The sequence below is a fragment of the Mizuhopecten yessoensis genome, unplaced genomic scaffold (assembly GCF_002113885.1).
Source record: "Mizuhopecten yessoensis strain PY_sf001 unplaced genomic scaffold, ASM211388v2 scaffold6505, whole genome shotgun sequence".
In the NCBI taxonomy this organism is placed as follows: domain Eukaryota; kingdom Metazoa; phylum Mollusca; class Bivalvia; order Pectinida; family Pectinidae; genus Mizuhopecten; species Mizuhopecten yessoensis.
Window position 1 is genome coordinate 959,040 of NW_018406583.1, and position 12,256 is coordinate 971,295.

Genomic DNA, 12,256 nt, shown 5'->3' on the forward strand with positions numbered 1-12,256 from the left:
TATATATATATATATACAATCAATGAGCTTGAAGCCAGACATCCCAACAACAGTATAAAATCCTATAAAGATCTTATCATATGCTAACATCTAGCTAAGTGGCTGTCACACAGGTTGTCCGAGGTTTAAGAGGGTTTTCTGACCTTGACCTTGTAAACTTTGACCTTGTTTTAAGCTAGTGTTGTGGGTAATGATGGTAACTGAGTGCAAATGTATAAAAGTACACTCTACAAGAGGACGTGTGTGCTGGGAGCTTGACTATGATGTCACCACTAATGTATAATGCCTGCAGTCTGCGTGGATACAAGACCAACTGTGACAGACTAATACAAATTCAATGGATATGAGTTTAAGATCTAGATTATAGTCAGGTTTGTAGATATAGTGGGACCAATATCCAATGCTTTCTAAAACATACTTGCCAACTTTTTGAAATTTCCATTGGGGAGATTATGTGTGCTAGCTAGAATTAAGAGCATAAACAAATAATGTGTGTATGTACACTCCAGGGAAAAAATAACACTTTCAAATGGCATCTTTGCATTGGTCTTTTCAGATGATATCATCAGATCTTAGAAAATAGAAATAGTTTAGCAAATTCACTGGTTGAAAATGTTCAATTTTAGGACCCAAAATAGGGAGGGTTACGGCAAGTATGCTGAAATCATAATCATTTTCTCGTCCAGGAAACTGCTTTATTTGAACCTTGCTCGTTTTTACTTTGGATATACAAGGTGTACAAATTGGAGTGCTAGCTCAGCCTGCTGGCACTGAGTATGAAATATTCTGCAATGCCAACCTATAATTTTATTATAAAAATTGAAAAATATTCTCCAACCCTGACATAAAATTGTACCTGCAGTGCTAATTGTTAGGTTACTGGAATTGGACATCGCCGAGAAATATATTTACTCCTGTTTCTCAAAGGAAAAGAAAATTAGGAAAAAACAAAACAAAACTTTGATGTACACTGTAGTACATTACACACAGTATTGTATTTACTCTGAGAGTATAGTATCAACATTCCTTAGAAAGTCTGCATGATTACTTAAATCAAAATTTAGATTTGGATAATTTTCATCCCATCTATTTTTAAATTTAAGCTTTACTGAACTGAAGATGTGATCAACCATTGATAAAACATACTTCCTACATCATGTACATGAAATACAATTAACCTACATTCACAAAATCAGATATGCTTGATCAGACCATCTTTCTTTCATCTCTGTAATGTGTGTCACAAAAAAAGGCTCCTTTTGGGATAAAAAAGATTTATTTTACATGCTACACAAGGCTACATCATGAAATAATACAAAACTTTAAAAAGGTATACTTTCTGTCTTGAATTATTTAGAATAAAACATGAGCATGGGATTTGAGTTTGAGCATGAACATGGAGTAGTTTGGAAAGATATAAGGGGCCCTCAGGGCTTTAGGTGCATTCAGCATAAAAATATACCATTGAAATTTTGCAATTTTAACTCTTTCACCCCTAGGTAACTTTGATAGACTCTTCCATACATTTTTAGGTCACCTGAGCTTTAGCTCAAGTGACCTATTGCTATCCGTTTTCGTCCGTCGTCGTCCGTCGTCCGTCGTCCGTTAACATTTTACATTCCAAACTTAAAGTCAAGTTCTGCTAGGCCGATTGAACTGAAACTTTGTAGGAATGATCAGCTCATGGTCCTGACAAAGTGTTGTTATTTTTTGGGTCGATCAGAAATCCAATATGGCCGCCACGGCCGCCATTTTGAAAACCTATTTCAAACTTAAAGTTAAGTTCTGCTGGGCAGATTGAACTGAAAGTTGGTCGGAATGATCGCCTCATGGTCCTGACAAAGTTAAGTTAACATTATACTATTTTTTACTCAAATTGGTACAGATTTCAACAAAAAAAAAAATACTGTAGACTCAGGTGACCGTTAAGGCCCATGGGCCTCTTGTTTTCGAACTACATAGTAAGAATGATTTCATGAATAGGGGATTAAGGTCTCCATTTCTTCATTAAAGTGTCTTTGTTTTTCTGAATAGCACCAACTGGGTAATATGTAGCAGACATGTAATATATAGCAGACATGTCAGGTGTGCTTAACCAGAAAACACCACTATAACATGAGTAATACGTTTACAGTTTCCTTTATTGATCAAATTTCTGTTCAAATTAATTACCTCCACTTAAAGTTTTAATATAATTGTTTGCAAAAAATAATTACATTAATTTCTGAGGATGTAGTTACAACTATGAATATGAGTCATTGAACAGAACATTTAATTTTTAAATCTATTACCGGGGTAAAGGAGATGGCAAAATTAAAAATAAATTGAGAACTTACCATATTTGTTTGATTAACGCCCTGCTTCATTTACATTGGTATTAACCTTTCTTAAGACAACTCCTTGCTCGATTATTACATTTAATATGGTAATTTTCGAATATTTAGGTGAAGAACCTACAGAGTACAAATCATGCCAAACCTTAATTTGTAAATCTATTGTTTTGAAGCCATGCAGTTAAAAAACTTTGCAAGAATTTGAGGAACTTACCGTATCAATTTTATTAAAAGCCCTGCTTCATTTACATTGGTATTCTACCGCTTGCAAAGAGACAACATTGGTCGTTAATTACATCAGATATGGTAAGTGGTGAATATGTTAGTCAAGATTTTACATAATGTAAATGATGCCAAACCTTAGTGCATAACAACTTAACATACTTCTCACGTTAAAATACATTTATGCGTGATGTTATCTCAACTGTCTTACGGCACTTAAGCAGTGTCTTTTCACTCCAACTTTAGAGCGTTTTAAACCTGTTTAATTATAAAATGACCTACGTTTCTACATTTGAATGGTTTTCTTTAGTGGATACTTATGTTTGGTACTTAATAGGTATCGTAAACATGGAAATCATATAATTAAGATATTCCGGTTTGATTGGGTTTAAAATGTTGCAGGTAAAATACTATTGAGGAATTTTTTACGGAATTTTTTCGAGAAATTACTCGAAAAAGATTCAGTAAACACTTTCTGAAACCTTGCAGAACATTTATGAAGAAATGATTAAAATAAAAAAATAAAAAAACAACAAATTGTTCTAACAACAACAGGGCCAGCGGTATTCATCCTCGATATCCAGTTGTTATATATGCTCACTTATTCTCTCAGCACCCTTGGAATAAGTCATAGCAAAATTGAAGCTCAGTGTGTGCAACACATTGTGGATGAGACAAGAAAGCTAGTTTGATTCCTTTGATGTACATCAAAAGAGTCTCATGGTCGCATTACGGTAAAACTGACTGTCTTTGAAATCGAGCATCGCTCCTCTCTAATCTTCAATAGACAGGTAATATCCAGCCTAGTGATTGGTCAGTCTTTTTTACCTGACACAAATCAAATAGCTAGCCACGTGCCTTCCATTTGGCTATGACATATTCCATGGGTGTAGATCTAGAGAGCGTAAGTGAGCGTAACCCCTGGATATCGAGGCTGGCGGGGACTAAAACCCTGAGCCCCGTATCACAATGTGGTTACTTAAACTGACTGAGCTATCAGATCAGTAATAGTTCCCAATACAAAACAAAATTATGAGGAAATGACTGCATATATATGTATGAAATTCTCTGGTGTTTTGCCTGTCATTGGACAGGGATACTTAAAAGCAACTTCTTCTTCAGAACAATTTGGCTTCAAGTCGGCATATAAGGCTGATAGCCTCCGCTGGATGGAGGGCTATTAACTCATTCACCCCTGAATATCATAATGAACTATTCCAACAATGAATTGGAAGAGTTCAAATGTGTCTTCAGGGGTTATTAATGAGTTAAATTTGTGGAAAGAATTAAAGTAACAATACATAAACCCAGTATAACGGAGGTTAAATATTTAAAAGAAGAGATGACCAGACAAGATCTGAAATGGGGAATCTCGGCAGATTTAATCCATGAGTTTACATGTTTCTGCCCGCTTGGCGGGCTGTCTTGAGAACAATGTGCATGCAACTTTCAAAAGATACTTTGACCCTTTCACCCCTATGTAACTTTAGTAGACTCTACCATGCATTGATCTGGATGAGTCCATTATGGTCTACAGTGATGAAAGGGTTAAGTAGAAAAAGTGATGCCCTGCCTAGTGACGTCTACAACAGTAAAATATGAAAATGACATCATAGTATAATGGCAATGTCTGTGAAAAGATGGAATAAGATTTTGCGGCAGAATGTTTCGAACACAATGGGATATATCTAAAAATAATGTGGATTATAATGAACAGAGGTTAGATATGTTTAAAGATAAAACATCTTCTTTAAGAGAAGCATTGATCCTGGAGTCATAAATTTTGCCATATATAGCTTACATTGATGGAAAGATATCTCTTCTATCATAATGACCCTGGCTCAATTTTAACTCATTCACCCCTACATGTTTAAACTGGACTTGCCCAGTCTCTGATTTGGTAAGGTTCAAATGTGACTTTAGGGATACATAGGTGATATAAAAGAACTTTGAGTAGGTCATGGGCCGGGTTAAGTTTTCTACTTGCACTTTAATTATTGCAGTCAAGGACTGGCATGAGTATTTCAAAATTGGTTTGAAGTAGGACAATACCTTATGGCAAATATCCAAGGCTGCAACAGTGTTAAAACCTCTAAACATCTTCTTGAACTATAAATGATGGCATGATAGATTAATTGTACAAAGCATAGACTAGGGTTACCAGTTCAAGTGTATGGGTTGGAAACATAATGGGATATTAAGGATCTATATGCATGTATCACTGCCAAAAATCTTTACTATAATTTGAAATATTTTTATTGGCATGAGAATACTTTTATTAAATCATTTCTGCAAAGAAATACATAACTTGTAGAACTTTTATAGAAAAGAAAAGAAAAGGAGGATAGAAACAAAAAATAGAAAATCAACAACATGAGGGTTTTGAAAGTTAAAATGCAATTGGGCTCGAGCAGGATTTGAATCCTGGACCTCTGATCACAGACTTGGCATCTATTCAATTTATACTTGTTTATTTGAAATAAACTTTAGGGAAATTTATCTATAGGAAACTCAGGTGATCAATGAAGGCCTATATCACAGTGTCTTTTATATTTACCTTTGCGTTGCAATCCACTGTATGAACGTTACCAGCTGAACTGCATTTCATTTGAGTATGAAAGCAAAAACTCTCGTGACATAACATGTGGTTTAGTTATGACGTCATAGATTAACCTTGCTCAATGAGAGTCTTGTCGCTTCCCTTCGGAGCATGGAGAATGCCCCTGAGTCAAACGTTCAAAAGACTAGGGTTAATTATTGGCGCAAATTTGATTTAAATAGGCCTTTTTCCGTCAATGTCGTTTAAAGGACGATGCATATAAAAAAAGGCAGTAAATAAATAAATAATTTAAGAACAAATAGATATAACTAAACAATTGTTTTGCCTAGTGGGCTTCATCATGCGTGAAAATTTAAAAAATGCCGTTCAATCCCTATATAAACGTATAACTAACTGTTTTTCGTTAGCATACATTGGGTGGATTTGAATTGTATGTCAAATAGAGATCTTGGTGTCAATGCTGATTAATGTAACATTAGTAGATCACTATTTGAAGTGCTTTAAAACAAGACGACTACTGTATTTGGCTAAATGACCTGTGTCCTCGTCTATAAACTTAAGGAAAGTGAATGTTACTCCTCTGCCAACTTTGATATATGATTTTTGTTTGTTTTACAGTCACAAGTTAGAAGTTCTGTTGGATGATAACACAACGACCCGCAGGAACCGCTCCCGAAATTACCTGTCTCATGTAATCACGTAAGTACCGGTACAGAGAGCCGTTCCTAAAATAACCTGTCTCAAGTAATCATGCAAACACGGAGAAGCACTCCCGGAATTACCTGTCCCCAAGTAATCACGCAAACACGGAGAAGCACTCCCGGAATTACCTGTCCCCAAGTAATCACATAAGTAAAGAGAACCACTCCCAAAATTACCTGTCCCAAAGTAATCACATAAGTAAAGAGAACAGCTCCCAAAATTACCTGTCCCCAAGTAATCACATAAGTACCGGTACAGAGAGCCGTTCCTCTAATAACCTGTCCCAAGTAATCACGCAAACACGGAGAAGCACTCCCGGAATTACCTGTCCCAAGTAGTTACATAAGTTAACAGAGAACCACTCCCAAAGTTACCTGTCCCAAGTAATCACATAAATACAGAGAACCACTCCCAAAGTTACCTGTCCCAAGTAGTCACATAAGTACAGAGAACCACTCCCAAAGTTACCTGTCCCAAGTAATCACATAAGTACAGAGAATCGTTCCCGAAATCTCCTGTCCCAAGTAATCAAGTGACTACAGAGAACCACTCCCGACATTACCTGTCTCAAGTAATCACGTTAGTACAAAGAACTGTTTCAAAAAATTACCTGTCCCAAGTAATCACGTTAGTACAGAGAACTGTTCCCAAAAATTACCTGTCCCAAGTAATTACAAACTTTATGTTGTTTTTGGACGTCTATTTTGGTTTCTACCAAAAACAAACAACTGGAATTGTGGGTAGTGATGTACATTAATCACTTATATCTAGAAAACAAAAGTAGTTTTGGTATCTCACGAAGGCAGGAAAACAAAAGTTACTTTTGGTATCTCACGAAGGTAGGAAAACAAAAGTACTTTCAATATCTCACGAAGGTAGGATTTCCTGACGCCATTGGCAGACGGTAAGATCAACACAGGCAGGAATTTCTGCCCGCATTGTATGAAGAATTGAAAGAAATTAAGTTTGATATGTTCGATAAATTCCGTGTTGCAGTGGCCTATTATCATTTAGTATGCAAATTTTTAGAAGGAAAAATAATAGCCCATTCCCTGACTAATAATTATGCTACATTATAAGTTAGTGTTTCCCACACGCAGAAATATTTCCAATTTAAAGGTACGATTAATATTTTAGTGATCTATTACCGTGTTTATCTTGCAATAAGCCTAGGAGGCCAGCACATAATCTCTGACTCAAAAGTAGGGGGAGCTTAACTCATACACCTGAAGACACATTTGAACTCTTCCAATTCCTACAATTCAAAGGTTTGAATATAGTCAATTATGAAATCGCAGGGGTGAATGAGTTAAGGACCCCCGTACAAGCCCCAAAACATGTAACTAAGTGTTGGAAACTGTTTTTTCTGACATGACTTCAGCTTTGATAAATCATTTGTGAAAAGACATCAATAACTTGCGGGATTTTAATGATAAAAAATAAAGATGCAATAAAGAAAATATAATACACTGCAGTGGGAAAAAAACAGTGGGGCTAGACCGAGTTTCGAGCACTTGACTTCAGACTGTTAGCACTAACAAATAAATAACACTATCAAATAGCACTAACAAATTGAGCTACCTGGTCAACGGAAGTGTCCTGGTCAAACTTTGCTACAGTTATATCCAAATGGAAGCTAAAATTAAACATATGACGCCTGTGACCTCGAATGTTGAAAAATGACGTCAGATTGAACAGAGTTTATAGTCTTCCAACCCAGCAGGCTTCTAGCAAAATATCATTACCCTGGTCCTTTTGGTTATACAGAACAAATCATTTAAATATTTAAACATATACATGTATTGACCACTGTGACCTTGAATATAGGTGAAGGTCAGTCATTTGAACAAACTTGGTAGCCCTTCATCCTAGCATGTTAATGGCCAAATATCATCACCCTAGGCCTCTTGGTTATTCAGAATAAGTTGTTTAAATGTTTTTAACATATTTGACCCCAGTGACCTTGAATATGATTCAAAGTCATTTATTTGAACAAACTTGGTAGCCCTTCATCCCAGCATGTCACTGACCAAATATCATCACCCTAGGCCTTTCGGTTATTCAGAAGAAGTCGTTTAAAAGTTTTAGACATATTTGAGCCTGTCAGACCTTGAATATAAATCATGTTCAATTATTTGAACAAACTTGGTAGCCCTTCATTTCAGCATGTCACTGGCCAACTATCATCACTCTAGGCCATTGGGCCTTTTGTTTTTAAATTCTCCTTGAAATTTAGTTTTTCAAATTCTGTTTGAATTTTATTTGTATTGATGTTCTTAGTAGCCACTCTCAAGAAGAATTTACCCAGAATCAAATGATTTAGTCTGGCAGAGTTCTCAATAAAAGAAAAAGTATGCGAAATACTCCATTGGTTGGTTGCCATTAGTTACGGTATCGTGTTATCCTGTCCAGGAGAACTACCGAGACAGATGTCTTTTTTTGTTCATATGTGCGACATTCAATAATGCACAGCCGTTGTGTTACTATAGAAACCTGTTAGATAGCTGCACGCCTGTCTCAGGCTATCTTGTGATGGAGGACAACTGCAGCGTATCTTGTCCGGGCTGCAGGACGATAAACTTAAATTAAACTTTGACTAGGCCGGGAATCCTACATTTATAGCCAAATCATTTCATATTCATTAGAATAGATGAATATGTTCAGTAATGTTGAATTTCTCTCGAGAACTTTTGACGTTCTTGTCAATTTCTTTATCTCTGTAATTGGTCTTGTCTTGAATTTAGAATTTTTGGTGAAATTTATTCCAAGTTTGAGGAGTGTGCAGCATCTGTTGTACACTTAGTTACGATAACACGAAAATTCAATATGATCGTCTTTCTCACTGTCTTGACTCGAGGGTCTCTGGAGTCCCGTTATGGCCTCACCAGTTTTTCGTCTGTCCGAGAGACGTGTGGTTTCCGCTGGGCATAACTGTTTCCCGTTGGCACCATTTACTGGTGTTCAATAGAACTGGCAAGGAAAACTTAATTGAGTTGAAATACTGCTTTACATTAAATATTGAAAACCAGAATATTTTTCGTTCACCAGGGAATATGAATTGGATAATGGAGTTGGGAATTAGGTGTCCGACAAATTGTATAATTATGGAGTATAGACGTCACTGGGTGTTGTTTTGAGGAAATTACAATAAACATAAGGTAGTGTAATACTAGTAGTACTGGCTGTCCACAAAATTGAATGTATTCCATGTGTATGTAAGGGGCCTGTGAATTAACCCTTTCACCACTGTAGACCGTAATGAACTTATCCATATCCATGCATAGATTCCCCAACCTGACATGGAAGGGTATGGGGGTCACCTGCCCGACCATGTGGGTTTTTCTGGGTACTCCACTTTCATCTCATGTTAAGTCTCCCCTGTGTGCACTAACATGGAGCCAACAAGGGTGTTTTATTAGCTCACCTGGTCCAAAGGACCATGGTGAGCTTATGCCATACCACAGCGTCCGGCGTCCGGCGGTCTGTCCGTCAACCTTTCCTTTAAAACGCTACTAGTCATGAACGACTGAGCAGATTTTGACCAAATTTGGTCAAAGCATCCTTGGGGAAAGGGGAACAAATTTTGTATAAATGGTGGGTCTGGCCCCCCTGGGGGCTGAGGGGCGGGGCCAATAGGGGAAATATAGCAAATTCTTTAAAATCCTTCTTTTTCTATAGGAATGAAAGGATTTGTTCCATATTTGGTCTGAAGCATTCTTGGGTGAAGGGGAACCAATTTTGTATAAACCGTAGGTCTGGCCCCCGGGCTGAGGGCTGAGGGGCAGGGCAAAACAGGGAAAATATAACAAATTCTTTAAAATCCTTCTTTTTCTGTAGGAATGAAAGGATTTGTTCCATATTTGGTCTGAAGCATCCTTGGGAGAAGGGGAACCAATTTTGTATAATCCATGGGTGTGGCCCCACAGGGGCCTGAGGGGCGAGGCCCAATAGGGGAAACATAGCAAATTATTCTTTAAAATCCTTCTTCTTCCGTAGGAATAAAAGGATTTGGTCCATATTTAGTGTGGAGCATCCTTGGGTAAAGGGGAACAAATTTTGCATAAACAGTGGGTCTGGCCCCCCTGGGGTCTGAGGGGCGGGGCCCAATAGGGAAAATATTGCAAATTCTTTAAAATCCTTCTTCTTCTGTAGGAATGAAAGGATTTGTTCCATATTGGGCAGAAGCATCCTTGGGTTAAGGGGAACCAATTTTGTATAAATCGTGGGTGTGGCCCCCCAGGGGCCTGAGGGGCGGGGCCCAATAGGGGAAATATAGCAAATTCTTTAAAATCCTTCTTCATCTGTAGGAGTGAAAGGATTTGTTCCATATTTGGTCTGAAGCATCCTTTGGTGAAGTGGAACCAATTTTGTATAAACTGTGGGTCTGGCCCCCCCAGGGGCTTGAGGGGCCGGGCCCAATAGGGGAAACAGCAAATTATTCTTTAAAATCCTTCTTCTGTAGGAATGAAAGGATTTGTTCCATATTTGGTCAGAAGCATCCTTGGGTGAGGCAGCGAGGCGGGGCCCAATAGGGGAAATAGAGGTAAAACCTTTAAAATCCTTCTTCTACCATAGAGATTAAGGGATTTTATCCTAATTTAGTCTGGAGCATCAATGGGCCAAGGGGACTCAATTATGTATAAGCATGCAGTGGGTGTGGTCTCCCAAGGGGCAGAAGGACGGGGGGGCCCAATAGGAGAAATAGAGGTAAACCCTTTAAAATCCTTCTTCGTCCATCGGGATTGTGGGATTTTATCCTTATTTAGTCTGGAGCATCCTTGGGTCGAGGGGGCTCAATTTTGTATAATTGGTGGGTATGACCCCCTAGGTTGCATATAGGGGTGGGGCGCTGTTTGAAGTTTGTTCTCGCTATATCTCAAGTACTGGATGGATCTTTCTGAAATTTCATATGTACTTACAGCACCTACTTCATAACAATTATTTTATGGGCCTCTTGTTTAAGTTGATAGAAGTTATTTCATTATTATTGTCAAGTAGATACATTTGATTTTAAACTCATGGTAATATTCTTCATTGAGGCAAATCTTAAATGATAATATTCTTCAGTGAGTCAACCCTGATTATTTGGTTTGTTTGATTTGTTTGTGTTTTACGTCCTATTAACAAATATGGTCATTTAAGGGCATGCCAGGTTTTGGTGGTGGATCCCATAGGAAAGCCGGAGTTTCTAGGGAAAAAACCACATACCTAAGGCCAGTACATATACCTGGTGACTGCCCCACCTAGGCCTCCAACCAGTGACCCAGTGGTGGAGGGCTAGTCTGGCTACCATCCCCTAAGTTTTTATGAAGAATTTCTCAGCTGCATTTTACTATTAGCTTATCTCCCCCTAGTTTAGAACTTAAACTAGAATCAGACATCCAAGTGATCAAAATTATTAGAGTTAAATTATTTTCTTAATTATTTAATATTCTAGAGTGGTAGCAGAATGTCAGATACCTTAACCACTTGGCTACCGCAGCCCACAACCCTATTCTTTGGTGAATGCTACACTGATTGTAATGATAAAGTCTTCTGCTGGAGTCAGACTCCATTACTTGTTATATTCTGAAGTGGAATCAAACTGCAATGATACTATTTTCTGCTGAAGACAAACACTACAATGAGAATATTCTCCTGTGTAGTTGACCTATATAAGTCAAGACTAGTATTGGACAATCTTAATGCTGTGCTGGTGTTATTAGGATGTATTGCGTGACATTACCGGAATGAGATTGATACTTACATCGGCATGAATGCCATCAGCAATGATGTATCTGGGACAATCCATACTTCAGTACAGATCCTGGTCGTAGCACCACTTACACACTATGGCCATATCTCCATGAGACGGCCATTATGATGGTCATATACATTTGTTATCCAATATGGATCTATCTAAGTACCACAAGCCACTTTATGTTGTAATAGTTTTTGGCTTTAAGATAAATTCTGGAAGTTATGTACAAATGCAAAACCTTTTCTCCCTATGTCCATAGTCAGGATATTGAATGATGTAAATTGAGTGCTTTAGTTTGTATAAACAAGAAAGATTACTCAACCTTGGAAAAAAACAGCATTGAAGTGGAAGTCTTTTTTTTATATGTAAAACTCATGAAGGGGTACAAAATATACCAAGTACCGTTAGTTCACTATCAGTCAGGTCCCAATAATGCAGAAAGGGTTTATTTATACTGATGACTATTTTTAACAAGGGGGTTGGGTTAATTACTGATGCATATCATTGTGTCCTATATAGCTATTTAACAAAAAGCGGACGTAATTGTTCCTGAGCATGGCTTATGATCACCAGCATTGTTGTATTATATAGTTATTATTATTTTTTTCGAACACAGGTCACTTTCATACTGGGAAACAATATTCAGTAAAATACTACAAAAACAGGTCAAAGTCATATTTCAAATGAGAGAGGAAAGGC

General features: G+C 37.5%; 1 protein-coding gene across 3 annotated transcripts in view; it reads left to right on the forward strand.

Annotated features, from left to right (window-relative positions):
- The window catches only part of LOC110452251 (probable serine/threonine-protein kinase tsuA), a 139,597-nt gene that overhangs the window by 34,664 nt on the left and 92,677 nt on the right, over positions 1-12,256 (forward strand). For all 3 annotated transcript variants that reach the window (XM_021500645.1, XM_021500647.1, XM_021500646.1), the window contains exon 6: positions 5,734-5,814. In XM_021500645.1, coding sequence (XP_021356320.1) covers positions 5,734-5,814 — 81 coding nt within the window. The remainder of the gene's footprint in view (positions 1-5,733; positions 5,815-12,256) is intronic.